This window comes from Canis lupus, chromosome 12, assembly GCF_003254725.2.
Source record: "Canis lupus dingo isolate Sandy chromosome 12, ASM325472v2, whole genome shotgun sequence".
Classification (NCBI taxonomy): Eukaryota; Metazoa; Chordata; class Mammalia; order Carnivora; family Canidae; genus Canis; species Canis lupus.
In genome coordinates, this window is record NC_064254.1 from 14979757 (window position 1) to 15005219 (window position 25463).

A 25463-nucleotide genomic window follows, 5' to 3' on the forward strand; every position below is an offset into this window, starting at 1 on the left:
CAAAGATCTACTCTAGACCTATCTCTGCGAGCTACTCTCACGGTTTGCCTGCACTTTCCCATTCCGCTCCCTCTCACCTGGAGTCTTCTGAGGGTTACCTTAGTAAGATTCAGATGGGGAAACAGAACAAGAGTCCAGCCAAGAAGTCCTCTGCCATAGCAGATACAGCAAGAGTAGCAAGTCCTGTTTCTTCCATTCCTCTAGACCTTTTCTAAGTCCGGCTCTGTGCAAGCTCTGAGAGTAAAAGAATAAATGCCTGCAAGGTTGGGAAGCCAGCATTAGGTAAGCAAGCCAAAAAGCAGAGAAACTCAGACCGGTAATTGCAGAGATTTAACAGTCTCCATGTACACTCATACTTTATTGTAACACAACAGCTCTCCATTCAAGTAAGCTCACGGGGACACGGAAGAGGGTCCGGAACTGCTGGTGGGGGAGGTGGGAGGGGTCACAACCCCTCCCCCCACGCCCCGGGGGGTGCAAAGGGCACCCACAGGGCGCCTCTGAGAGTTTGGGCCCCAACACCCGGGCACGTGCAGCCGGCGCGTCAAGATCTCCTCCGCGGGTCTCCCAAGCCTCGCAGCGCACGGGGCACGCGGGGCTCGGTGGGGACCAGGGGGTTTGGCCCCCGGCGCCCCGCCCTCCAGAGAGGAAGGCGCTCGGAGAAGCAGGCGGGCCCCGCCCCGGCCCCGCCCCAACCACACCCGGCCCCGCCCCAACCGCACCCGGGCCCCGCCCCCGCCCCGCCCCCAATCACACCCGGGCCCCCTCCCCCAACCACACGCGGGTCCCCGGCCCCGCCCCGCCCCAACCACGCCCGGGCCCCGCCCCGGCCCCGCCCCAACCACACCCGGGCCCTGCCCCGAACCCCGCCTGGGCCCCACCCCCGCCCCCACCACACCCGGGCCCCGCCCCGGCCCCGCCCCCCAACCACACCCGGGCCCCGCCCCCCGGCCCGGCCCCGCCCCCGCCCCTCCCCCAGCGCGGCTCTCCGAACGGCCCTCGGAGGACCTCCCGCCAACCGGCAGGCGTCGCCACCGCCCCGCGGCCCGGATGCCCCCGATGCCCCCCGGAAGCGGCGCCCCGCGCGCTGCAAGTTCCTGCGCGGCGCGGCCGAGGGCGGTTGGTCCTGCCGCGGGTCGGAGGAGTCGGCGCGAGTCCCCGAGGCGAGGCCCGGCGTCGAGCACATCGCCGGGGGGGCCGCCCGGCCCGGCGTGTTTCGCGGCCGCCTGCGCCTGGAGCCCGGGGCCTGCGGGGGCGCCTCGGAGATGTGCTCCACGCCCGGGCTGCCCACGCCGGGGGCCTCGCTGGCCCTGCGGGTGTCGTTCGTGGACGTGCACCCCGAGGTGGTCCCGGTGCAGCTCTGGGGGCTGGTGGGCGAGCGGCGGGAGGAGTACGTGCGGCTGAGCCGGGAGATTCAGGAGGCGGCGGCCACGCGCGGCCCGGGGGCGCTGGGCGGCGCCTCGGCCGCGCCGGGCGAGCTGTGCCTGGTGCAGGTGGGGCTCCTGTGGCACCGCTGCCGCGTGGTGAGCCAGCACTCGCTGGAGAGCCGCGTCTTCCTGCTGGACGAGGGCCGCACCGTGACGGCGGGCGCGGGCTCGCTGGCGCCGGGGCGCAGTGAGTTCTTCCACCTGCCCTCCGAGGTGCTGGGCTGCGTGCTGGCCGGCCTGGTGCCCGCCGGCGGGGGCGGGGGCGGGGGCGGGGGCGAGCCCCAGCACTGGCCGTCCAGGGCCGTGGACTTCCTCCGGAGGCTGCAGGGCAAGCAGGTGCACGGGCGGGTGCTGGACGTGCTGCTGCTCCATCGCCTGGTCCTTGTAGAAGTGCCCGCGCTGTTCCAGCAGATGCAGGAGCTCGGCCTGGCCCGGCAGGTGCCGCACAGCCTCTTCCGCTCGCTGCTCAAGCGCTACCTAACGGCGGCCTCTGCTGGCCTGGGCTGCGGGGCCCCCGTCCTGTCGCGAGCCCCTCCCAAGCAGGAGCAGCCCGGCCTGGATTACTTCTACCCGCAGCTGCAGCTGGGCGTCACGGAGCCCGTGGTGGTAACCCAGGTGTGCCACCCCCACCGCATCCACTGCCAGCTCCGGAGCCTCTCGCAGGAGATCCACCGCGTGTCCGAGAGCATGGCCCAGATATACCGGGGTTCCACGGGGACGGGGGATGACAACTGGACCAGTGCCACCCGGGAGGAGAGCCCAGACAAGCCTGGTTCTCCGTGTGCGTCCTGTGGGTTGGACGGACATTGGTACAGAGCGCTCTTGCTTGAGACTTTTCGGCCCCAGCGCTGTGCCCAGGTGCTCCATGTAGACTACGGAAGGAAGGAGCTGGTGAGTTGTAGCAGCCTCCGCTACTTGCTGCCTGAGTATTTTCGCATGCCCGTGGTGACCTACCCTTGTGCTTTGTATGGACTCTGGGACGGTGGGAGAGGCTGGTCTCGGTCACAGGTCGGTGACCTGAAGGCACTGATCCTGGGCCAGGCAGTGAACGCAAAGATTGAATTTTTCTGTTCCTTCGAGCATGTTTATTATGTCACCCTGTACGGAGAAGATGGGATCAACCTGAATTGTGTATTCGGAGTCCAGTCCTGTTGCTTGGCTGACCGATTTCTTCAGAGCCAGGGAGTGGAGGAGGAGGGGGAGGAGGAAGAACAAGAAACGGCTCTTCAGTCGCCGTCGCCTGCGCAAAAAGCGGGTGAAGAGATTTCCCTCCCAGCCTTGCAATCAGTCAGGTTAAAGATAAACGCCTTCTATGACGCCCAGGTAGAGTTTGTTAAAAACCCTTCCGAGTTTTGGGTTAGGTTGAGGAAACACAAAGGCACCTTCAGCAAGTTGATGAGAAGAATGTGCAGTTTCTATTCCTCAGCCAGTAAGCTGGATGGGGTAGTTTTGAAACCCGAGCCCGACGACCTTTGCTGTGTCAAATGGAAAGAAAACGGCTATTATCGGGCTATGGTCTCCAGGTTAGATGACAGGAGTGTCGATGTGTTCCTAGTCGACCGTGGCAGTTTGGAAAATGTGGGTTGGTATGACGTGAGGATGCTGCTTCCTCAGTTTAGGCGACTACCCGTATTGGCTCTAAAGTGCACACTGGCAGATATTTGGCCTTTGGGGAAAACTTGGAGCCAGGAGGCAGTTTCCTTTTTTAAAAAGACTGTGCTCCACAAAGAAATAGTTATCCATGTCCTTGACAGGCAGGATAATCAATATGTTATTGAGATTCTTGATGAATCAAGAACAGGGGAAGAAAACATTAGTAAGGTAATGGCCCAAGCTGGGTATGCCAAGTATCAGGAATTTGAAACAAAGGAAACCATTTCCGTAAGTGCCCCTTCTCCAGGGCATGTTTCAAACCATTTTATCTCTGCGGATAACAAAATATCTCTGGCCAAGAAGATAGAAGTAAAACAGAAAGCCAAGAGAGACCATAAAACTGCACCTGTTTCAGAAATTGTGACTGATACGGCAGTCATCACAGATACTCCAACGGGACTCGTTGTGCAGGATAAAGAGGAAAGACTATCTGTTCATTCTCCTCCTATACAGAATTTCTTGGACATGAAGCCAGGCTCCTCCTGTAAAGGAGAGCTGAAAGTTGGAAGTACCGTAGAAGTCAAAGTGTCTTATGTCGAAAACCCTGGCTACTTCTGGTGCCAACTGACCAAGAACATTCAAGGCTTTAAAACTCTGATGTGCAACATCCAGGACTACTGCAAGAGTACAGCTACTCCTTACCAGGGGACCACCCCCGCTTGTTTGGCAAAACGAACAGTAAATGGAAAATGGTCGAGAGCCGTGATTAGCGGGTCACAATCTGCTGAGCATGTCAAAGTAATGTTTGTAGATTACGGAGACAAAGATATGGTATCTGTGAAGAGTATTTACTCAATTAGTGAAGAGTTTCTCAAGGTTAAGGCTCAGGCTTTTCGGTGTAGTCTTTATAATTTAATTCAGCCAACTGGTCAGAATCCTTTTGTGTGGGATGAAAAGGCCATACGAGCTTTTAGTGAATTTGTAGACAATGCATGGGAAGACAATCTCGAATTAAAGTGCACGATATTTGCTTTGGCTTCAGTACATGATGAAGAACTGTTTAATGTTGTGGATTTGCTAACACCCTTTCAGAGTGCATGCCAGTTTTTGGTAGAAAAGCAACTTGCAAGAGCAGTTAAACTTCAGAAGCCTCTGGAGTCCTCTGTTCAGCTACATTCTTACTACTATTCCACACATGATATGAAAATTGGAACTGAAGAATTGGTGTATGTAACACATATTGATGACCCTTGGACATTTTATTGCCAGCTGGGAAGAAATGCAAGTATTTTAGAACAGTTGTCCTATAATATCACACAATTAAGTAAAGTTTTGCTGAATTTAAAAACATCTCCCTTGATCCCTGGAACCTTGTGCCTTGCCAAGTATACTGATGGAAACTGGTATAGGGGGATAATAACAGAAAAAGAACCAAATAAAGTCTTTTTTGTTGATTTTGGAAACATTTATGTGGTAACAAGCGATGATCTGCTTCCAATACCTGATGATGCATATGATGTCTTACTTTTGCCCATGCAAGCTGTTAAATGTTCATTGTCTGATATTCCTGATAGTATACCAGAAGAAATTACAACATGGTTTCAAGAGACTGTTTTAGATAAGTCATTGAAGGCTCTGGTTGTAGCAAAAGATCCAGATGGAAGACTAATTATAGAACTGTATGATGACAGTATTCAAATTAATGCTAATATTAATGAGAAGTTAGGACTACTTGGCTACAAAGGTGAGACAAGAAAAAAAGAAACTGAAGCACTCCTCACTGTCACTGAAACCCTTGAGGTAAAAAAGGAAAATATGAGATCGTCACCTAAAGAGTATTTAAGTAAATCAGCAGAGAACAAATTGTGCAGTATGGAGATCTTGGGAGAATCCTACAAATCTAAGGTCAGCTCAGCATGTAAGGAAACCAAGCTTTTACGAAGTTCCACCAAGACAAACTTAATCACTCAATATCAGGACTCTAGGGAAAATAAGGGTCATCAAGTGTGTCCACTAACAACAGCAAAGAAAGGAGAAAGCTTTGCTGAGCCACCTTTGAAAGCCACAAAACTAGAAGCCACTCTTTCAGAGAGAAACATAGAAGATTCATGTAACGAGGATTTGCCTCTAAAATTTTCAGAGTTCCCTCAGAAGGTTATAATGCCTGGCTTTAAAACAGCTGTGTATGTTTCTCATATAAATGACCTTTCAGACTTCTATGTTCAACTAACAGAAGATGAGGCTGAAATCACTCATCTTTCAGAGAGATTAAATGATGTTAGAGCAAGGCCAGAATATTATTCAGGTCCACCTTTGCAGAGAGAAGATGTAATATGTGCCATTTTTCCAGAAGACAATTTATGGTATCGTGCTGTGGTCAGAGAACAACAACCCAATGACCTTCTCTCTGTGCAATTTATAGATTATGGCAATGTTTCTGTGGTTCATGCTAGTAACGTAGGTAAACTTGACCTTATTAATGCACTGTTACCAGGATTGTGCATTCACTGCTCCTTGAGGGGACTTCGGGTACCTGAGATTTTAAAATGTAAGGAAATGATGCAGTACTTTTCCCAGAGGACAGATGAGGTTCAGATAAGATGTGAATTTGTGAAATTTCAAGACAAATGGGAAGTTATTCTTGCTGATGAACATGGGATCATAGCAGAAGATATGATTAGCAGATATGCTTTCTGTGAAAAATCTCAAGTGGGACTTTCTGATCAAATAATTAAAAGTACCTGTTCAAAGTCTGTCAAAAAAACCAACATTGATACTTCACTCTTTCTTAACTGGTATAAGCCAAAGATGAAGATGATAAGAGCTTATGCCACTGTGATAGATGGGCCTGAATATTTTTGGTGTCAGTTTGCCGATACTGAGAAACTTCAGTATTTAGAAGTAGAAGTACAAACTGCTGGAGAGCAGGTAACGGATTGGAGAAGTTGTGTCCCATGCCCTCATATTGGAGATCCTTGCATAGTGAGATATAGAGAAGATGGGCATTATTATCGGGCACTTATCACCAGTATTTGTGACGATTATCTCGTATCCGTCAGACTTGTAGACTTTGGAAACGTCGAAGACTGTGTGGACCCCAAAGCACTCTGGAACATCCCTTCTGAACTTTTGGTGGTTCCCATGCAAGCCTTTCCATGTTGCCTCTCAGGATTCAATATTTCAGAAGGTGTGTGCCCTCAAGAGGGAAATGACTACTTTTATGAAATAGTGACAGAAGATGTGTTGGAGATAACAATATTAGAGATCAAAAGGGATGTTTGTAACATCCCTTTAGCAATTGTTGACTTGAAAAGCAAAGGCAAAAGTATTAATGAGAAAATGAAGAAATATTCTAAGATTGGTGTTAGTGATCTGCCCTATGAAAAGAAATGCCCAGAGATAAAGGGAGCCCTTGGCTCCCTCAGTCCTGAGGTTGGACTTAAGAAACCAAGTAGTAAAGCTGGACAAGAGAAAACTCTCTCTGTGGAACCACAGACAGATGATGAAAGAGTTGAAAAAGACTTCAACATTATTGAAACCAAACCAAGTAAATTCTATAACCCTGACATTGATGACATTTTTGAAGCTTTTGAAAACCCATGCAAAGATAATATTGGTCCTGAGGTACTAGAAAGAAAAATAGAGTGCCATTTGGTTGACAAAGCAAAGTTTGATGATAAATACCTCATGGCAGGATTTAATGCGTTATTACCGCAGGCTAGTGAAACAAAGGAGATATTAGAACTAAACTCACTTGAGGTGCCCCTTTATCCTGATGAGGAATCAAAAGAGTTCCTGGAACTGGAATCCATTGAGTTGCAGCATTCTCTTGTCGGGGATGAAGAGAAAGAAGAGCTAGGCCTGGTGCCTCCAATTGTGCCGCTCCCCCAGGGCTGTGACACCGAAGCCACCCTGCAGCCATTCCCAGTGCAGCTTCCCCTCAGCTGTGAATCTGAGAAACAGCCAGAACTAGAATTACCCACAGCCCAGCTGTGTCTAGATGACAAAATAAACCCTTTGTCTCTAAGAGTTGGTCAGAAAGCCCAAGAATCCACGTGTGCTGAAGACACAGGAAAGTCAAGTTGTGTAGAATGTTTCGAGGACCAGCATAGGTTATCATTGCATCTACATGGAAAGAATCATGATCCCAACCTGCAGATTGAGATGAATATATACAAAGAAGAATTTACAGATTATAAAAACAGAGATGCCATTTCATCATTGACTCTGTTCTCTGAAGAAGAATCCAGAGATGGAAGGAAGAACCATGATGCTTTACAACTTCATATCTCAGGTATGTGATTTCTTTTATTTAACTCAGTGACTGAAAAGTATGTATTTGTCTTAAAGATAATGATTTTTTTGTCCTATTTGTTTTTTTAAATTAATTTTTTTGGGGAAAAGATTAGAAACTGATACGAGAATCAGATTTGGATTTTGTGAAGGGCATCTTAGAAGTGGGGAGATTAAGGTGTGAAGTCAGTGTAGAATCATGGTGGATGAAATGCTGAATTGTTAATATCATGTTTAGAAGTAGAATGCTTAAAATCAGTGTCTCAAAAAAGTAATTATGTTTAAAATGTAAACACATAATCCTTAAAATCAAGAGGTTATGTTTTTTGGTAAGTATTAAAAAAAACAGTGTTCCTTTGCAAAGCACTACTTTGGCATGAATTGATGATAGGAATCACTTTTGCTGTTTTCAAATTTAACTTTTTTTATGAAGATACCTTGCTATTGATTTAGAAACCCCTAAACAAACACTAGATTTAGGGAGCTTGTGTTAACCAAACAGGGGAACAGCCGTGAGTAGATACTGGAGAATATTTATTGTCATTAACTTTTTTATAAATTATATTCACTGTTATTTTCTTGGCTTAATAAGATGTAAAAGTTACATGAAATGGCTAACATTTAGGGTTTCTTAACTACTCAGTGTTAGACTTTTTATAAGTCAGTTTTTATGTTGTTCAATTTGAGCCATCATACAAAAGAGAGAAAACAATAGTCTAGGGAGAAGGAAAATCACCATAATCCTACTATTGGTAAAGCTGCAGTGCACTTGCTTCTATTGTCTTTCACCCTGTGTATGTCTATACATACAGTTTTAAAAACTAAATAGAAATCATAGTGTTGAATCTTGCATTTTAATCCCTTAAATATGACTTTCACAATATTTAAATTCTGTGGATATACTGTATTTATTTAAGCATTACCCTAGATTTGTAGTCCTCATTGCCACATTTTTAATAATGAGTAATAGCTTTGTGATACAAATGCTTGCTAGGGTGCCTGGGTGGCTTAGTCAGTTAAGCATCTGCCTTCTGCTCAGGTCATGATCCCAAGACATTAGGATCCCTTCCGTATCAGGCTCCCTGCTCAGTGAGGAGTCTGCCTCTCCTTCTCCCTCTGTTCCCCCCACCCCTGCTTTCTCACTCTCTCTCTCTCAAATAAATAAATAAAATATTTAGAAAAAAGAAAAGAATGTTTGATAACTTGTAATATGTTGCTTTGCTAAAGAAATGGCTGTTGTAACCGTTGACTATACCACCTGTGCAACAATCACCTGCTTTTAAGAGTAAGTTTCAAAGTCAGGAATCAGATTTATATCCTTAAAAAAGAGATCACATCATGGTGGTATTTTTTTGAAGAAAGCAGTAAAAGATTTTATTGGGAAGGGGCACTGGAAGAATTTAAAATAAAATCCAGGAAAAGGGATAGACTCAGACCATACATCATGTTGATTATATAGAAATAGTTAAGTGCAGATTAAGAAAATGCTTTGCTTGAGTGTTTAACATTAAGGGACTAAGAGGTATGCATTGAGTCTTTATTCAATTTGGCAGCTCAACCAGAGAACACCTACACTCTGAAAGGATTTACTGTTGGATCCAAATGTGTTGTGTGGTCAAGTCTAAGAAACACATGGTCCAAATGTGAGATTCTGGAAATTGCTGAAGAAGGCACAAGGGTAAGTGAAGTGGAAGCACTTTATCTCAAAATGTACTTAAAGACTGTTAAGGAAACTTTACCAAACTCTGCCAGACTAGAAAATGCAATTGAATAGACGTTTACTGGATCATTCCCCCTGATAATCTGGTATACTGCAAAAATAATTTCAGAGTTCATGCATCAGCGTCCTAGCAAAAAGCCATCTTAGGCTCTTTCATCTCCCTTGCCTCTGAAATCTGATCAGTCACCAAATTCTACACTTTCCACTTCTTAACTCTTACTTAAACCTTTTTATACTCAATGCCACTGCTTGGTTTTACAAGCAGTTTTACAAGCAGATTTACAAGTAGATTACTCTATTACCCTTCTATTTGATTTACTTCTAGTCTTCCTTCAATCGATTCTCTATACCACCAGTGTGAAGTTTGTCAAATACAAATCTAACTAGGACATGCCTGTATGTAAAACTCCCTGGGGATTTCCAGCTGATTTTGTTTCTCCTGTGATCTGAAAACCACCTGTATCAGATTCACCTGGTGTGTTTCTTAAATTGTAGATCCCTAGACCTTGCCCTCGCTGGCTGATTCAGAGTTTCTTGGGGTAGGACCAGGAATGTGCATTCTTATACCACTAAAATTTGAGAACCACTAGTCTAGGATAGAAGAATGTTAAGCTCATTAACAGGGCATAGTCCTCTAGAGGACCTGAGAGTCCTCTAGGGTTGAGTGTCCATATTCTTCTCCAGCTTTATGTTTTGTACCTTGTATTAGATGGACATCAGACTGCTTGATTTCTCCTGTGTATTCCATTCCACTTGGCTCCTTCGGTATATTTAATAATGCAGTTCTATTCACTTGTATTTTATCACCCTCCCACACTGGTTAGTTTTCACTTACTTTTGAAAGATTTTCATTGCAACTTCATTTTCATTTTGTGCTGCCTCTTCCCGGAAGCATACACTAGCCTTATTTTCTAAATCTCTGCATCTCTTCACCTTCCCCCTCCCACCAAAACAAACAAACAAACAAACAAACAAACAAACAAAACAAAAGCCAACAAACCTTGGCTTGATCTCTATTTATATTGCTATTTCTCTTGCTGCAGAAGTCTGTACATTGTACTGTAATGATCTGCTCATGGGCCTGTTTCTCCACAAAATTTGGAACTTCTTGAGATACCATTTTTAACTAACTTTGCTCTCTAGGCATAGGCATACAATATGTTGAGTGGAAATTCTGTTGAGTTGAAACATAAAATTGAAGTTTAATAAAATTATTTTCATTGCCTTTGAGGTATTTTATTTGAAAATTGCTACGGTCCATAAATCAGTTACAGGTTTTGGAAACTACCATTTTTTATTAACTTTTTTTTTTCTCATGCAGGTTTTAAACTTTTCAAATGGTATGGAGGAGATAGTGAAGCCTGAGAATGTCTGGAATGGTATACCCAAATTGGATAAGAGTCCATCTGAGGTATGGAATTATGTATACTAACTAATGAGAGCACTGTCTTTCACTTTGAAAGGTGACTTAAACCATTTCCAAAGCCCTTGTGTTTCAGAATATTAAAGAAAAAAAATACTAATATTGGGATAACAATAATGAAAAACAGAACAAAATCAGTGATTCTGGACTTTATGCCAAGTATCCGTTTGGGCGAACTAGTTATTAATGTTTTACTCTTCGATTTTTTGGAGAGATTTCAAAAAGAAGAGAAAGAAATTGGTGTCTGAGACCTTTATATAATATGTTTGATGTAGAAAATCTGGAAAAATGGCAAAGAAGGAGAAAGTATCACCTGTAATACATCCATCCAAGACAAAGAGATTGATCAGTTTTGTTTTCTTTCATATTTTTTTCTGTTTATATGGAATATAAGTATACCGTCTATGTATTTTGAGCATAATTGATTTCATTCTGCATATAGTTTTATATTCTGTGTTCTTCACTTAAAATTATAGGATGGGCAATTGCCTATGCCATTAAAATGGGCATTTGAGTTTATTCTGTTTGGAGTTTGTTGAACTTCTTTAAAATCTCTAATAGTTCTAATACCTGGTCATCTCAAGGCTTGCCATTGAATGATTGCCTTGAAAAATAACGAACTTTTCCTGGTTCTTTGTATGTTGAGTAATTTTGGATTCTGTCCTGAATGTTTTGAATATTATGTTTTAAAACTTTTGATCCTGTTAAAATCTAGAAAATGTTGAAGTTTTTGTTTCAGCAGGTTATCAATTGCTAGGTTCAGACCACAAGTTCTGTCTCCTTTTATGTTTGTTAGTTCCGGTGTCAATTTACTTTTTTTTTTTTTTTTTTTAAGATTTTTATTTATTTAAGAGAGAGAGAGAGAGAGAGACAGCACATGAGCTGGTGGGGAGGGGCAGCGGGAGAAGCAGACCCCATGCTAAGCAAGGAGCCTGACACGGGGCTGGATCCCAGGACCCTAAGGTCAGGACCTGAGCTGAAGGCAGCCGCTTAACCAACTGAGCCACCCAGGCATCCCTCAGTTTACTTTTTGGAGCCATTGCTATGGTGTTTGGTGCCCAGAGCATAAGCCACTCAGGGACTTAGGTAGCAGTTTATACAGCAGTTCAGGTATTAAAGACTTTGCTTTGCTTAGTTGGTTCTCTTCTGCATATGCATAGCTCAGGGCTGACCTTGGGATTTCTGTCAGTTCATATATAGTATTAGGGGTTCACATCATCCAATTCCTTTTCTCTCTGAGATTGCCTCCACACTTTCTAGCCTCAAGAGTCCTCTTTATTTGCTTCTCTAGACTCATCATGTCTCTCCTCCCAAGGTTTCTCTGGGCCTGCCTCTGGAGTGCAGCAGACAAAGAAACAAGAGAGAAAATAATAACCACCCCCCAAACCTGCTCTTTCAGGTATCAGAGGGCCCTTTTCCCAGTTGCACTGGCCAGAGTCATCTCTCAGATTTTCATACGCCTGTCCTACGACGGCTGTCCCCAGGCAGCAAGTGGGGCTGCTCTCGGGACAGAGCCAGAAGGGAAAAACAAAAGACAGTGAAGAGATTTCCCACCGATTCCACTCTCTAAGTATTCAGGGGCTTTTCCCCCCAATCTGTTGGCTAGAAAAAGGTATTTCTCTAAGACTTTTGCTGTTTTCCCCAGCTGGGCAGCTGTGACTTGGTCTAGGCTCAGGACAAAACTAGGAGATGAAGAAAGAAAAAATAAGAAAGAAAAAAAAAACCCAAACCTGTGAATCTCATCACTGTTATATGAGTCATTATTCCGTTTTTGTTATTGTTGTTGTTTTGTTTTGTTTTGTTTTTTACTTCGGCCCTCAATCTGCTTGTACCTATTTACTTTTCAGGGTCCACAGATAGTTGCTTTTTGTATTCTTTCCAGAATTTTTAGTTGTAATCGGTGTCACAAAGAGGCCATAGTTGTCTTACCCTGCCTTGGCTGCAACCAGAAGGCCATAGTTGCATAATATTATATGACAGGAATGGTCAGTCACTTGTTGAACCATTTCTTCTAGTGGTGCACATTGAGGCCATTTGAAATATTCCACTATGAATCATTGGACATCTCTCTCTGCCTTCTTATATTCCATGTTTTTGTTTACTTGTCAAAAATAACAACTTGCTTCATTTATGTTGCAGTAGTATTTACTAAAACTTTCTTTTATATTCTCATCTTTTCCATTCATTGATTTTCAAGAATCCACAGCCAAATGCATAGATACAGACAAGATTCTATTTGGATAAACTACCCTATACCTGCAAAGTAGAAGAGAACCGTTCAAGACAACTTAAAGTGTTCATGAAAGAGTAGACATATCTCTGGCTTTACATCAGTTAGCAAATAGAGACTGCTTATGAGTGAGTAAGGCTTTTCTTTTTAAAATTCAGTCATTGAAGAGACGGAAATTGATGATTGAAATGATGCTTTCCTCAAATTCAAAGAAACTCTTACATATGAGTCTACAAATGAGCTGGTTTTGCTTAAAGAGTGGATATTGTAAGGTATGAGGTTAGACATAACTTCTTTGGTGATATGTCAAGGCATTGTGATCTGGAAGTCTTTCTGATTACATTCTTTTAAGATTTTTTTTTCATTGGAGCGATTTCATTTCACTGTAAGAATGTGTCTCATGAATTCATTTATGTATAGACCTCATGCATCCACACAATGCTATTACTTGCTGAAAGAAATATAGGAGAAATATCCTTCTTCATTAAGTCTTTAATAAAGGGTCTGTGGCTCACCATGGATAATGTTTTCAGATAGTGGCCCTTTGAAAAAGGTACCAGACACCAGAGTTGTGGGGTTTGGGAGCTAAAAATTAGAAGAGGGTACTTTATTCTGTGTGGGATACTCCAGTAGAGATATTCTGGAGAAATGAGTATTAGAAGGATTAGAAAATATACTCGAGTGATTCTTCATGATAAAATCAGATTGTCATACTTTTTAAAAGGAGACGTTTTTCATTTTTACCATCTTTCTGGTTTATCTCTGGTTCGCTTTCTGATTTTTATCATTTTGTGTCTATAACAAAGAATTGGTAGTAATCCAAAGGTTCCTTTTGTTAGAATATATTTCAAACAGTGGGAAAAGATCTTTACTTCATGTCATTAGATGATACTACAACTGAAGGTAACTTGTGTTTTTAAAAGAAAATAACTTTATCACCAGTTTGCTAAGTCTTAAAAACACCATTATCCTGAATCCGCAAAAAAAATTGTTTATCAGTTTCCTTGGATGTTAGAAGTAGGAAAAAAATAAACAAAACATCTCTTTGTTAAAAGTGTTAAATATGCTTCTAGAGATATAACTAAGAAGAGGATTTCTTGAAATATCATAAGAAAGCTTATTTGTTGACTGAAATCATCTTGAAAATTACATTGTGAATTCGATAAATTTATATTTTCAAAGGACTTTAAAGAATTTTCTCAGTGTTGATTAGCTCATATATTCAAATGATCTTTGTATATATTAAAAATGATCTCTTGGACTTTCTGGATTTTTAGTTTTATCTCATGATAGGATTCAATTTATTTGAAGTTAACTGGTTATTGTGTGATCTTGTTCATAAGTAGAACACTGGTTCTTAGCACTGAGGTACATTGAGAATGAAATCAGCTCAGGGTAGCTATCATATTTGAAAAATACATGCTAATGAAAGAGAACAAAGGATTTACTTGGTTATCAGCTTGGCTAACATCATTCTAACAAAATATAAAATATGCCAATTTTATACTGTGCCAAATTTATACTATTTTAGATTTGATATTTGATAATAGGTAGAGTGTGAGAACCAAAATACTAAATGAAAGAAAAAACAATCTCTGAAGGACTATTTCTCCAAAGAATAATTCTCACCATTTTGAGAGGACCTTAGATTTGTTGTGGTAGTACTTATCAAGTGAATAACTTTCTCATTTTTCTTTCTTTCTCAACTCGAGGTTTCTCTCTCTCTCTCTCTCTGTTTGTTTTCCAGAAAAAGGGTCTGGAAGTGATATAGATTTAACGCTGGATCCATAGATGTGGCCATTCAGAAGCTGCTCTTAAACTAGTGGCATTTCACCCAGGCCGACAGAGCATTTGAGCAAATTGAGAGCATGTGATCAGAAGAAGCTGTCATTTTTGAAAACTTTGATATGTGTTCAAAACAAAATAGATCTCAGGGTGACCAGGCAGTGTATTTAGTGGTGTTGCTGTATATATGGACCTAGGATCCTTTTTCTCCCTTTAAATATGTTATATTCCTAATCAGTTAGGAGGATTTTGCTAGACAGTTTGCTAACACATTACTCAAATTTCAAAAAAAACAAAAACAAAAACAAAAACAAACAAAACCTTGTTTTTGTTTCTTTTGAATATAGTGTTTAAATTAAAATTATAGGTTTATTATATTTAATATAAATATATTAATATATATATTAATATATATGATCCTACTTTATTAAGCAGAAACTCCTTCAGATTTTTGTTTTGTTTTGGAAGCTTTGCCTTGTCTGTCTAGTTAAACATTTGATTAATATTCTGTTTGATTTGGGAAGTATTTCATATGACACAAGATTATAATAAAGTTTCTCCTGAAAGGTGTGGTGGTTTCATTTTATTAAAAAGGAAATGTGATTCTGGAACATCTGTGGTTCTGGGTTATCTGTAGTAATGGAATCACAGTTTTAGAAATGGGGGAAACAGTAATCGTCAGTATTAGCCCTTATATATCAGTTCCTCAACTGATGCTTTAAATGCATTTCTCATTTAATTCTCAACCCCAAGGGGGCGTATCAATATTAGCCATATTGTATAGGTGAGAAAAGTGAAGCTGTTTAGAGAAGTTACCTAACTTCTTTAGGTCAAAGAGCTGGAGAGGCTGAGAAACCTGATCAAACCCAGACCTGTCTAACTTCAAAGTGCATGCTGTTAAAACATGGTTTTGCATAAGTGGCGGTACAGATCCTAGCTGCGGGACACCTCCTAGCTGTACGTTGCTAACAGGACATGTGACCCGGACAGGTTAATCAGGGTCTCTGAGACTTGATCTTCCTCATCTGTCAAATGGGGATAATAAAACCTTTCTCAAAGTGCTTTGAAGATTGGAAGTAGTATTCCCCTCCCCGAAAGACACTCAATGTGTGCACTGGGCCCACATTTTAAAATCTTTAACTCATTGGGTCTTTTCAGTGGATATTTTCTCCTTTAGCATCTGCATGTACCACCGACAAAGGATTTTAAAAAGATATACTGAATGGGACATCAAGTACAATTGGAAAGGTTATCCTTTTTTTTTTTTTTTTTTTTTTTCATGAGAGAGAGGCAGAGACACAGGCAGAGGGAGAAGCAGGCTCCATGCAGGGAGCCTGACATGGGACTCGATCCCGGATCTCCAGGATCAGGCCCTGGGCTGAAGGCGGCACTAAACTGCTGAGCCACCCAGGGATCCCCAGGGTTACCATTTCTAAAACAAGTGAGGAGGTTTGCTACGTGAAGGCAGGGGAAAGATGTATGTCTATGAAACATCAGCCCCCAAAGCCTGATGGGGCAAAAGAACTAAAGACATTGAAAGGTGGGTCTAATTTCAATAAGTAGAAAGGAGAGGGTTTTGCAGTAAACAGAGTTGAGGTGGAAAGCACATTGCTTGTTCCTGGAATAAGAATAAAAAAAGAATAGATAAGTTTGGTTCATCCCTGTAGGTGATACAGTTGTGGATTAGTGGCAGAAAAGGTCAGAGAAGATGCAGTAGGGCCAGATTATAGAAAGCCTTCAGTTCATGCTAAGAAACATAACTCCTTAAAAACTTAAACAATCAGAATACTATAGGATAGAAGCCACATTTTTCAAAATGAGCCATTTTGCACCATAAAACATTGATAGCCTGATGTGCCAAATCAAAATACACAGTTACTTATTAACTGAGCAAAGAGGTTAGGGATATATTTAACCAGGCTTACTTACAATGTCCTGATTACCCCTGTTCACACAGGCTTAGAACAATTATGAAGAATTCATAGGACCCAGACCATAATTAAGCCAAAATATACTTAACTGATGAGTGGCATACATTTTTATATTCCTCGGGAAACAAGAACCCTTTTCTGTGACTCCCAGACATTTAAGTGCATAAAGTTTTAAGCTTTTCACCTCCAACTACAGACATCCCTCAGAGATATGTGGGTTCAGTTTCTGACCACTACAAATACCACAAATGAAGTGAGTCAAATGGATTTTTTTGGTTTCCCAGTGCATATAAAAGTTATGTTTACCCCATAGTGTAGCGTATTAAATGTGCAATAGCATTTTCTAAACAAAGCAATATACATACCTTAATAAAAACTCTTGCTTAAAAATGCTAACCATCATCTGAGCTTTCAATGAGTTGTGATCTTTTTTGCTGGCAGAGGGTCCTGCTTCCATGTTGATGGTCACTGACTGATCAGGGTGGCAGCTGCTGAGGGTTGGGGTGGCTGTGGTAATTTTTATTTTTTTTTTATTTATTTTTTTTGTGGTAATTTTTAAAAATAAGGCAACAATGAAGCTTGCCACATAGATGGACTCTTCCTTTTGTGAACGATGTCTCTTGCAAGACGTTTGACAGTGTTTTACAGAAACTTTCCAATTGGAAAGTCTTTCCAATTGGAGTGGGTCCTCTCACACTCTGCTGCTGCTTTATCAACTAAATGTGTTCCAAATCCTTTGTGGTCATTTCAACAATCTTCACAGCATCTTCCACCAGGAGTAGATCCCAGCTCAAGAAACCACGTTCTTTGTTCATCCATAAAAAGCGACTCCTCAGCCATTCATGTTTGATCATGAGACTGCAGCAATGAGGTCCCATCTTCAGGATCCCATTTCAAATTCTAATTCTCTTGCAATTTCTACCCCACCTGCTGTTACTTCCTCCACTGACGTCTTGAACCTCCCAATTGTAAGAAACTCAATAAACTGCAATACTCAGTAAAGCAACATATGCCTCTATTGTGCTAATCCACTCCCAATACTCATACAGAATTAAAGAACATGAAATTGGAAAGATAAAACAGTTAAAAGTCTGAATGTTTCCTTGGTTATTTCTCACAGCCTTTGGGTGAATAATGTGTTATAACTGGAATCCCTGGCCTGTCCTACGCACCTTTCTTGACTCATGAATCCATGAGATAAACCATCAAGTAAATGCAAACAAATTATAAACTCTCTTTAATCCATTCTAATCTGCTGCCTTTGCCTTGGCTTTAATATTTTTACCCTTGGTCACTCCCCATTCAGTTACCATAGTGAAATTGTTCAGTATCCCTAATCCTTGGTAAAACACTGCTTTTATCATTTGCTTGATCTAATTTTTCTTATCATGACCAAAAGTCAAAGGGAAGTGCTTCCAAATTCTACCTAGCATAACATGTTGCTAAAACTCAATTATAATAGAAAAAAGAGGCAAGAACATCTGTATTTTTAGGGATTGTTATGTCATTGCAACACGTTTTCATTAGCCTTGTGCCTGTTATACTTGTCCATTAAAGAATGTAAAAGTAGTTATTAATTTTGACACAGCATCATTTTAGTAAAATTAAAATTTAGGCTGGCATGATTTCGATAGACACCAATCTTTCTTTAAAGAAAAAAACCTCCTAGTCCAAGCTTCAATCACTTTTATGGGATAGCCTACATTTTCCAATATGAGTTATTTGAGAAAATATATTAAAAGTCATACACACATTTTTTGACAGTTTTTAAACAAGATCTTTAAAAAAGTGCTTTTAATCTAAATTCGATTTCTCTGCTTCTGGAGAGTTCTGTAGAGTGTCATGTTCGTTGGTGATGTTAATGTTGGTCCCTGGCATAAGATTTTCGTCTTTTCCTTCAATCAAAGAATCCCACTGATCAAAATCTTTCCGCAGTCCTGAAAAATAGAAATGTCCATAAGCTTAGTAAAACTTTTTGAGAGCATTTTCATGCTTTCAGTTCAGTACCGCCAGGTGGCAGCACAGCCCCACAAATTACGGATGATGGGGGGGGAGTGGGGGGGGCGGGGGGAGGCAGGTTGGCTCCCTGGGAGCTGCTCCTGGCTGCTGCATCTCAATGAGAGATGGGCACTTGATGGGATGAGCACTGGCTGTTACACTATATGTTGGCAAATTGAATTTAAATAAATTTTAAAGAGAGAGAGAGAGAGAGAGAGAGAGAGAGAGAGAGAGAAAGAGAGAGAAAGATGGGATTAGGCGCTGCCGGGACCTCTCAGCACAGGAGTTTGCAAGTCTACACAGAAAGACTATTACTTTTAACAGGTAGACTGGCTGTCTCCGATATACATAGCATACAAAGCAGCAAAAGTACATCTCTCAAGTTTTTGTTTTCAAATTGATTTGCGGCTACGTTACATTGTAAACCAACCGCAGATAGTTAAAATAGGACTGTATTAAGACAGTTCTATCCTAAGCATCACCTGGTTTATGTCATGAAATACTCTTAGTTTCTTACCTAAATGCTTTTGTAAAAATGCCAATGAAGCTTTGTTGCAAAGATCAATTGCTACATTTGAATCTATATCTCCTTTTAATGTGAATATGTATCCAACTATTTTGCCAGTTGTAAAAGTGAAATCAGCAAAGTTCTGATGGACTGAACCCCTGAAAGAGAAATGAGACATTTAATAAATCACATTGTTTGACAAAATTAATTACGTTTGTAGTTAGGGTGCAGTTAGGATACTGGCCTGGCTGGCTTCTACTGAAAACTAAGAAAATAAAACTTGTACATTTGATCTCTTTAGATGTATTTGTGGATCACAGGTTGTGCATACAGGGGTCTTAGAGTATTTATTCACTTTCTCCCTTACATAAAGATTCTACTCTTCCTTGGTATCTTGGCTTTAGAAGAAATGATTCCAGCTTTTTTGTTGTTGTTGTTGAGTTCATACAATGTGCTACATATTGCAGGGACTGTGTACTCAGAGCCAGAAGCCTATTATATTTGCTTACCAACAGGACTAACTTCATACCTATTTGATGCTGGTCAAAACTCACTGTCCGTAAGCCTTGGATTAAGTTGATTTAAGGAAAAAGCCCCTTTCCATGTACCATCAAAACTCTAAGTACCTTGTAGGTATCATTTATGCTGCTCTTTAAAGTCACCAATGGGGACACTTGGGTGGCTCAGTGGCTGAGCGTCTGCCTTCAGCTCAGGTTGTGATCCCAGGGTCCTGGAATCGAGTCCCTTATCAGGCTCCTTACAGGGAACCTGCTTCTCCCTCTGCCTGTGTCTCTGCCTCTCTCTCTGTGTCTCTCATGAATAAATAAAGTCTTTTAAAAAATAAAAAAAAAATAATCCACCAACAGCCTAACATCAAGTATAGTAGCTTTTTTTTTTTTTTAGTGCTTATTTTCTACTGCCTCTAAGACATTTGGTACTTTCTTGGAATTTTATTCCCCTTTGTTTCTTTGATCTTCTCTTCCCTTGTGTATGTGTACCTTCCCTTTTCCCCCTAACTACTCTGTTCTCCACTGGCTCTTCATATACATATAGATATTCCTCAAGGTTCTGTCTTCAGACCAGTTCTCATCCCACTTGATAGTCTTCTCTACTCTAAGGATTCCATGTATAAGACACAAATTCTATACTCTCCCAGTGTGTGGCCAGACATCTCTACCCAGATTTCTCTGGCTCAAGCTAGGAGATTCCAAGGTTAAAATACATCTTTCCAGCCCTGCCTAGTATACCTCTTCCTCTTCACTTCGCTGCTGCTTATAAGCTGCCCACCACTCTTTAAGTTATCTCTACTCAAACCAGAGCCACCTGCCTCGCCTCCTGCTCCATCTTGCCTGCTTCCAATCACAACATGAGTGTCAGAGGCACAAAGAAGGTGGAAACAGAGTTGTAACCAGACACCCAGATGCTACCAGCAGTGGAGGAATGGCCTCAGGAGGAGATGGTGGGGGAGAAAAAGGGGGAGCAGTCTAAATGGGAGGAGCAGGAAAGAGTAGGGTTGTGGGATCCTGGAGAGGAAGAAATAGGGAAAGTCCACAAAGTTGAATGGATGCAGGGAGCAAGGTCCAGGCAGCAGACAGGCTGCTTGACCTTTTATGTCCTTGGTAGGGCCAGTTTCAGTACACTGGTGGGGGTCTGGGAAGCTAGCCCACAGGAGTCAAAGTGTAAAGGGAAGGAAGGATGAACTGTGGAATATGAGCTGTTCTTTCCAGGTTCCTCACAGAGAAAGGAAAAAAAAAAGGTAAAGTAAGAGCCTAGTAAGGAAGCGGGGTTGAGGGAGGCTATGTGTTCTGCATTGTTTCTGTTTTAGAATTAAATAGACTTGCATGTATGAGTATTGAAGTCCTTAACTCGAAACTAAACTGAGGTCCTTAACTAAACTACCCAGACCCTCCTCACTATCTTTCTTGATCTTTCAAGACTGATTCTACTCCCGTGTCTTCCAAGCAGCCTCTCCTGAACTCCTCAGGTAGAAAACACTCTAGTCTCTGGCCCTGTAGTGTTGACTGCCTTCACAATTCATATTTCCTTCCTACCACCTCTTCTTTACTTCTTTGAAATAAATCAGGTTTCTAACAGAAGAGGGATGAGCCCTGCCTTGTAACACCACATTGCTGAGTTCAAAGCTTCTACTGGGGTTTCTTTTTCACATCCATGATATCAGCGTATCGCTAATGCTCAAGGGTACCCCATGATAGCTTTGGGGAATTTATAAATCCATATTCTTTTAAAAAGGTACACACTGCAGATCTCAACAGATGCTCCGACTTTTTTCCAGAGTTCCTACTCTAGCCTGATGATGGAATACTTCTCCTTACCCCAGCCCCCAAATGCATAAGCCTGCTCTTGTGTTTACATAAAAATAGCATGCATCCTAATGCAAATTTTAATTATCAGTATATGAAGGACATATGTTAACACTACTCAAAACAACAGTATTTTTAAAAAGAACAAGTATAAATGCATTTGGGCCCTGAAATTATCCAATATTCTCCCTTGTTCAAAGTCTAGACAATGAATTTAACAATGCTATCATGCCTACCAAATGGTATTTTTTGACGTTTATCCAAGTTTCAAGTTTCTGCTTCAGATGATGAAATAAATCACTAATACTTACCTGATTGTAATCATTTTTCTTTCTTTGTCAGGTGAGTAGCATTTTTTCATTTTTTTGATATTCTCAGGAAATTGGAACCGTTCCGAGTTAATAAAAAAGAGGGGCTGAGGGATTCTGGAATATATTGCATCATCCAGTGGAAGCATCCATGCATCCAAGGCAATCCCGCACCTAGTTTGGTGACAATGACAAAAGAAGGCTGGTTACATGCTGGCTGATGTACAGAATTTCTAATGATGTTAGGATTGATGAGCATACACTATCCTAGTTTATTACAGGTATTTCACTGGTATTATACTTCAGTGTGAGAAGAGGATATGATTAGCTTTATAAGGTAGCAGACTTAGAATTATATAATTATTTTCTATAAGAGACACTTAGGAATTGTGACCTTTAAAAAGATACAGTATCTTTGAAATGTTTTATTCATTTTTGTTACATTGCTTTCAAAATAGATTCTTTTTTTGCTAAAGATTTTATTTATTCAGGAGAGACACAGAGAGATGCAGAGGCATAGGCCCAGGGAGAAGCAGGCTTCCTGTGGGGAGCCCAATGCGGGACTCGATCCTAGGACCCCAGGATCATGACCTGAGCCAAAGGCAGATGCTCAACCACTGAGCCACCCAGGCACCCCAAAATAGATTCTTAAACAAGTAATAATTTCTCCAACACTGTGGAGTGTCTGAAAAGATACAATATATGTACTATTGCTCCTATGTATCCAGACTTTCAGGACACTCTACAGTGGATTTATGATGCCTTTTTCAGAGTAACTGTTGGACCTGTTACTTAATATTTAGAGGTACTTTACCTGGAAAAGTGTCTGGAGGTTGAAGAGAAACATATGGGGTATATTCATTTGGAAATGTAACTTGCTTTTTAAAGGTAAGTTTATCCTGTTCCTGGACCTTTTGGACACTCCATTTTATATGATAAATAGGCAAAAGAAAAGAATTCCCTTGTGGAAACTGATTTTAAAAATCTATAAGCTGAAGTTTTACAAAGGGTCCTATTTTCTATACGGTTGGCTCTTCGTGACCTCATCAAGTCTGTGACTGCCGTGGTTCAAGAAAGAAAATATTTTTTCAAATTACAAGACTGGGTTCTGGTCCTGACTCTCACTCAACTGTAATTTAAGACCTCCATCCATCTTTGTATATTATTATTAAGATTTTATTTATTTATTTGAGAGAGAGAGAGAGAGAGAGCCAGTGGAGGGAGAAGCAGGGCAGGGGGAAGAATCTCAAGCAGCCTCCATGCTGAGTGTGGAGCCCAACCTGAGAGTTGATCTCATGACTCTGGGATCATGACCTGAGCTGAAACCAAGAGTCAGACACTTAACTGACTGAGCCACCCAGGCGCCCCAAGATCTCTATCCATCTTAAAGATGGAAAAAAATAATTTAAAAATGCCTTGCATATTGGGGAAATCTAGAAATACTCTAAGATATACTATTGATATCACAACCATCATGTCATAGATAAAGTATATATGTAAAGATAAATTTCCAAGTGAAACTATTAAGCCCTTAAGCAGATAAGAATGCTGAGGGTGGGCAGCCTGGGTGGCTCAGAGGTTTAGTGCCGCCTTCAGCCTGGGGTGTGATCCTGGAGATCCAGGATTGAGTCCCACATCGGGCTCCCCGCATGGAGCCTGCTTCTCCCTCTGCCTGTGTCTCTGCCTCTCTCTCTCTCTCCCTCTCTATCTCTCTGTGTGTCTCTCATGAATAAATAAATCTTAAAAAAAAAAAAAAAGAACGTTGAGGGAAAATAAATAGGAATGGGGAGAACTTTTAACAGCAAGAGAAGTAGATGGCTTCTGTCTGGGAAAATTCATATAGAGTACTTTAAGGAGGCAGAAGAACAGACTTCTAAACCCTGAAGGATCCCTTCCTCATTAGGAATTTGATAAGTATTCTATCTCATATGGATTATCAGTTGCCCTCTTCCAATAACTCACTGTTTTCTCTCTTTGCCTCCTTCTCTTACCTAAATCTCTGGTCTTCACTAAGAGCCTGAAGAACTGTGGCTCCACCAAAAGAATGTCCAATTACTGCTATTTTATCCCTGTCAATAGAGTCCTATAGGAAAAAGCACGATATATATTCATCACTATCTCATAGGTTGTTAGAACAGAATGGTTTTTTAAAATTATAAAATTATTATTCATTTCACAGGCATGTCCGGGAAGTACCTTGATTTCTTGTAAACAAAATACATACACACATACACTCACATGAACTCACACACACATACATATGCACACATATAATTACACACATACACACCACATATGTATGTGTATATATATATATATATGCACACAAATACACATGTTGAGCATTTGTAGTTAAGAAGTGAACTTAATGATCTTTGTAGACACTCACACTTGAAACACCAACATCATTGCGGACCTCAGCCTCTCCTCACTCCATGTTTAATTAGTGTGTTCATTCCGTGAGTATCTATTGAGCACCTGCTCTGTGCCAGGCACCGTCGTTCATTTTCAATAAGCTCCCAGCCCACCAGTGATGAAAGAGATACAGATGCATGATGCAAATACAACAGGATGGTGCCAAGGAGCACATGTGATAGACAGCTCACCAGTCCAGGGGTGGCAGTGGGGTCCGAGAAAGCTTCTTGGAAGAGGTGAAGCCTGATTCGAGTTGAAGATTAAGCAAGACTCAGGGAGAAGAATGTGTCAGGCCAAGGGGACAAGGTGTACGAAAGCATGGAGACCGGAGAGGGAGTGGCTGGCCAAGGGACAACAAACTTTTCACTGTGTTAGGAGAACAGACCATCATCTTCTGCCCAAACTAAAATATGTCTTGTCCCATCTGTCCTCTGTACTCCATCCTCCACACACAACTTTGGGTCTTTGTTCATGCTGTCTGCTTTGCTAGTCTTCCACCCCATCTGAATATTCTGTTTAAAACCTCTGACCACCATTTCAGAATCAAGCTCAAAAATATGCAAGGGCCGTCCAAGAAATTACAATACTTCCACTGGAGGTATTGTGTTGAACCAGAGAAATTGCTATTTGTGTAGCTCAAAGCTGGCTGTTGGCAATTCCATATCTGGTGCAATCTAATGCACTCCTCATTGCTGGAACACTTCACATAGACTTTTTTTTTTTTTTTTTTAATTTGCAGCCCTTTGTCATGTCATACCTCACATTACAGCAGAAAAGCAGATGATATGGAGATGATAAAGAACTGCAGGACAAGGGAAATGGCTTTTTCTTTTCTTTTCTTTTTTTTAAAGATTTTATTTATTTATTTGAGAAAGCACGAGTAGCAGGTAGAGAGAGAAGTAGGCTCCCTGCTGAGCAAAGAGCCCAATGTGGGGCTCGATCCTAAGACCCTAGGATCATGACCTGAGCCAAAGGCAGACACTCAACCACTCAGCCACTCAAATGACTGAGCCACCCAGGTGCCCGGGAAATGGCTTTTTCTTAAGCTCACCTTCAGTTGTTCCACATCAAACTCTAAGTCTAGTACATTCTTAATTGGCCTTCCATGATCAATGTCCAGAATCAAGTTGAGAGCTTGGGAGCACTCCTTTGCCCTTTTCTGTACCTAAAATGATGATCAGAAAAAAGAAATGGCAACATAAAAAGCAGTGACACTTATTTTGGAGTTTGTGTAGGAGTTGCATGTGGGAAAAATGGTTGAGTGCTTCTAAACTAGAAATGTCTAAGTGATTAGTGACTGGAAACAACTCAATGTAACGACACAGGCTCCAGCTTTGCAGGTAGTTATAGCTTAGTTCAAATCCTAAGCTCATTGCTTATCTGCTGTGTGACCTCAGATGATGTACTTAACCTCTCTGAGCTTCCATTTATTGTGTAACAAAGCCTACCTCAGTGAAATGTGGGTGGGATTAAATGCAAGGACATATAAAATACCCACTGTAAAACATGGC

General features: G+C 41.6%; 2 protein-coding genes across 12 annotated transcripts in view; one reads left to right on the top strand and one right to left on the bottom strand.

Annotated features, from left to right (window-relative positions):
- Nucleotides 1-1183: 1183 nt before the first annotated feature.
- On the top strand, nucleotides 1184-17227 carry TDRD6 (tudor domain containing 6). Of its 6 annotated transcripts, none has more exons than XR_007401150.1 (6): nucleotides 1184-7314; nucleotides 8867-8991; nucleotides 10355-10444; nucleotides 11748-11855; nucleotides 12654-12814; nucleotides 14434-17227. XR_007401150.1 is itself a non-coding variant. In XM_049092132.1 (5 exons), the coding sequence occupies exons 1-5, from the start codon at nucleotides 1266-1268 to the stop codon at nucleotides 14455-14457; spliced, it is 6396 nt and encodes a 2131-aa protein (XP_048948089.1). In that variant the 5' UTR covers nucleotides 1184-1265; the 3' UTR covers nucleotides 14458-17227. The 6 variants fall into 6 exon arrangements, 4 of the variants coding, with proteins under 4 accessions (XP_048948089.1, XP_048948090.1, XP_048948091.1 ...); XR_007401151.1 differs by having other exon boundaries at nucleotides 11772-11855; XM_049092132.1 differs by lacking the exon at nucleotides 12654-12814.
- Nucleotides 17228-17400: 173 nt separating this feature from the next.
- Nucleotides 17401-25463, bottom strand: part of PLA2G7 (phospholipase A2 group VII) — a 41892-nt gene continuing 33829 nt past the window's right edge. For 5 of the 6 annotated variants that reach the window (XM_025418958.3, XM_025418954.3, XM_025418955.3 and 2 more), the window contains exons 8-12: nucleotides 25004-25117; nucleotides 23529-23620; nucleotides 21541-21711; nucleotides 18918-19066; nucleotides 17401-18339 (exon numbers count right to left, since the gene is read on the bottom strand). In XM_025418958.3, the coding sequence (XP_025274743.3) occupies nucleotides 18197-18339; nucleotides 18918-19066; nucleotides 21541-21711; nucleotides 23529-23620; nucleotides 25004-25117 (669 nt within the window). In that variant the 3' untranslated portion in view covers nucleotides 17401-18196. The remainder of the gene's footprint in view (nucleotides 18340-18917; nucleotides 19067-21540; nucleotides 21712-23528; nucleotides 23621-25003; nucleotides 25118-25463) is intronic. The other variant, XM_025418959.3, reaches the window with a different exon arrangement.

Bases quoted from the DNA above. Each gene is read 5' to 3' on its own strand.
- TDRD6 (XM_049092132.1), top strand. From the start codon at position 1,266: ATGTGCTCCACGCCCGGGCTGCCCACGCCGGGGGCCTCGCTGGCCCTG. The intron at 8,992-10,354 runs GTAAGTGAAGTG...TTTCTCATGCAG, and splicing joins TTGCTGAAGAAGGCACAAGG to GTTTTAAACTTTTCAAATGG. The intron at 11,856-14,433 runs GTATCAGAGGGC...TTTGTTTTCCAG, and splicing joins CCCCAAACCTGCTCTTTCAG to AAAAAGGGTCTGGAAGTGAT.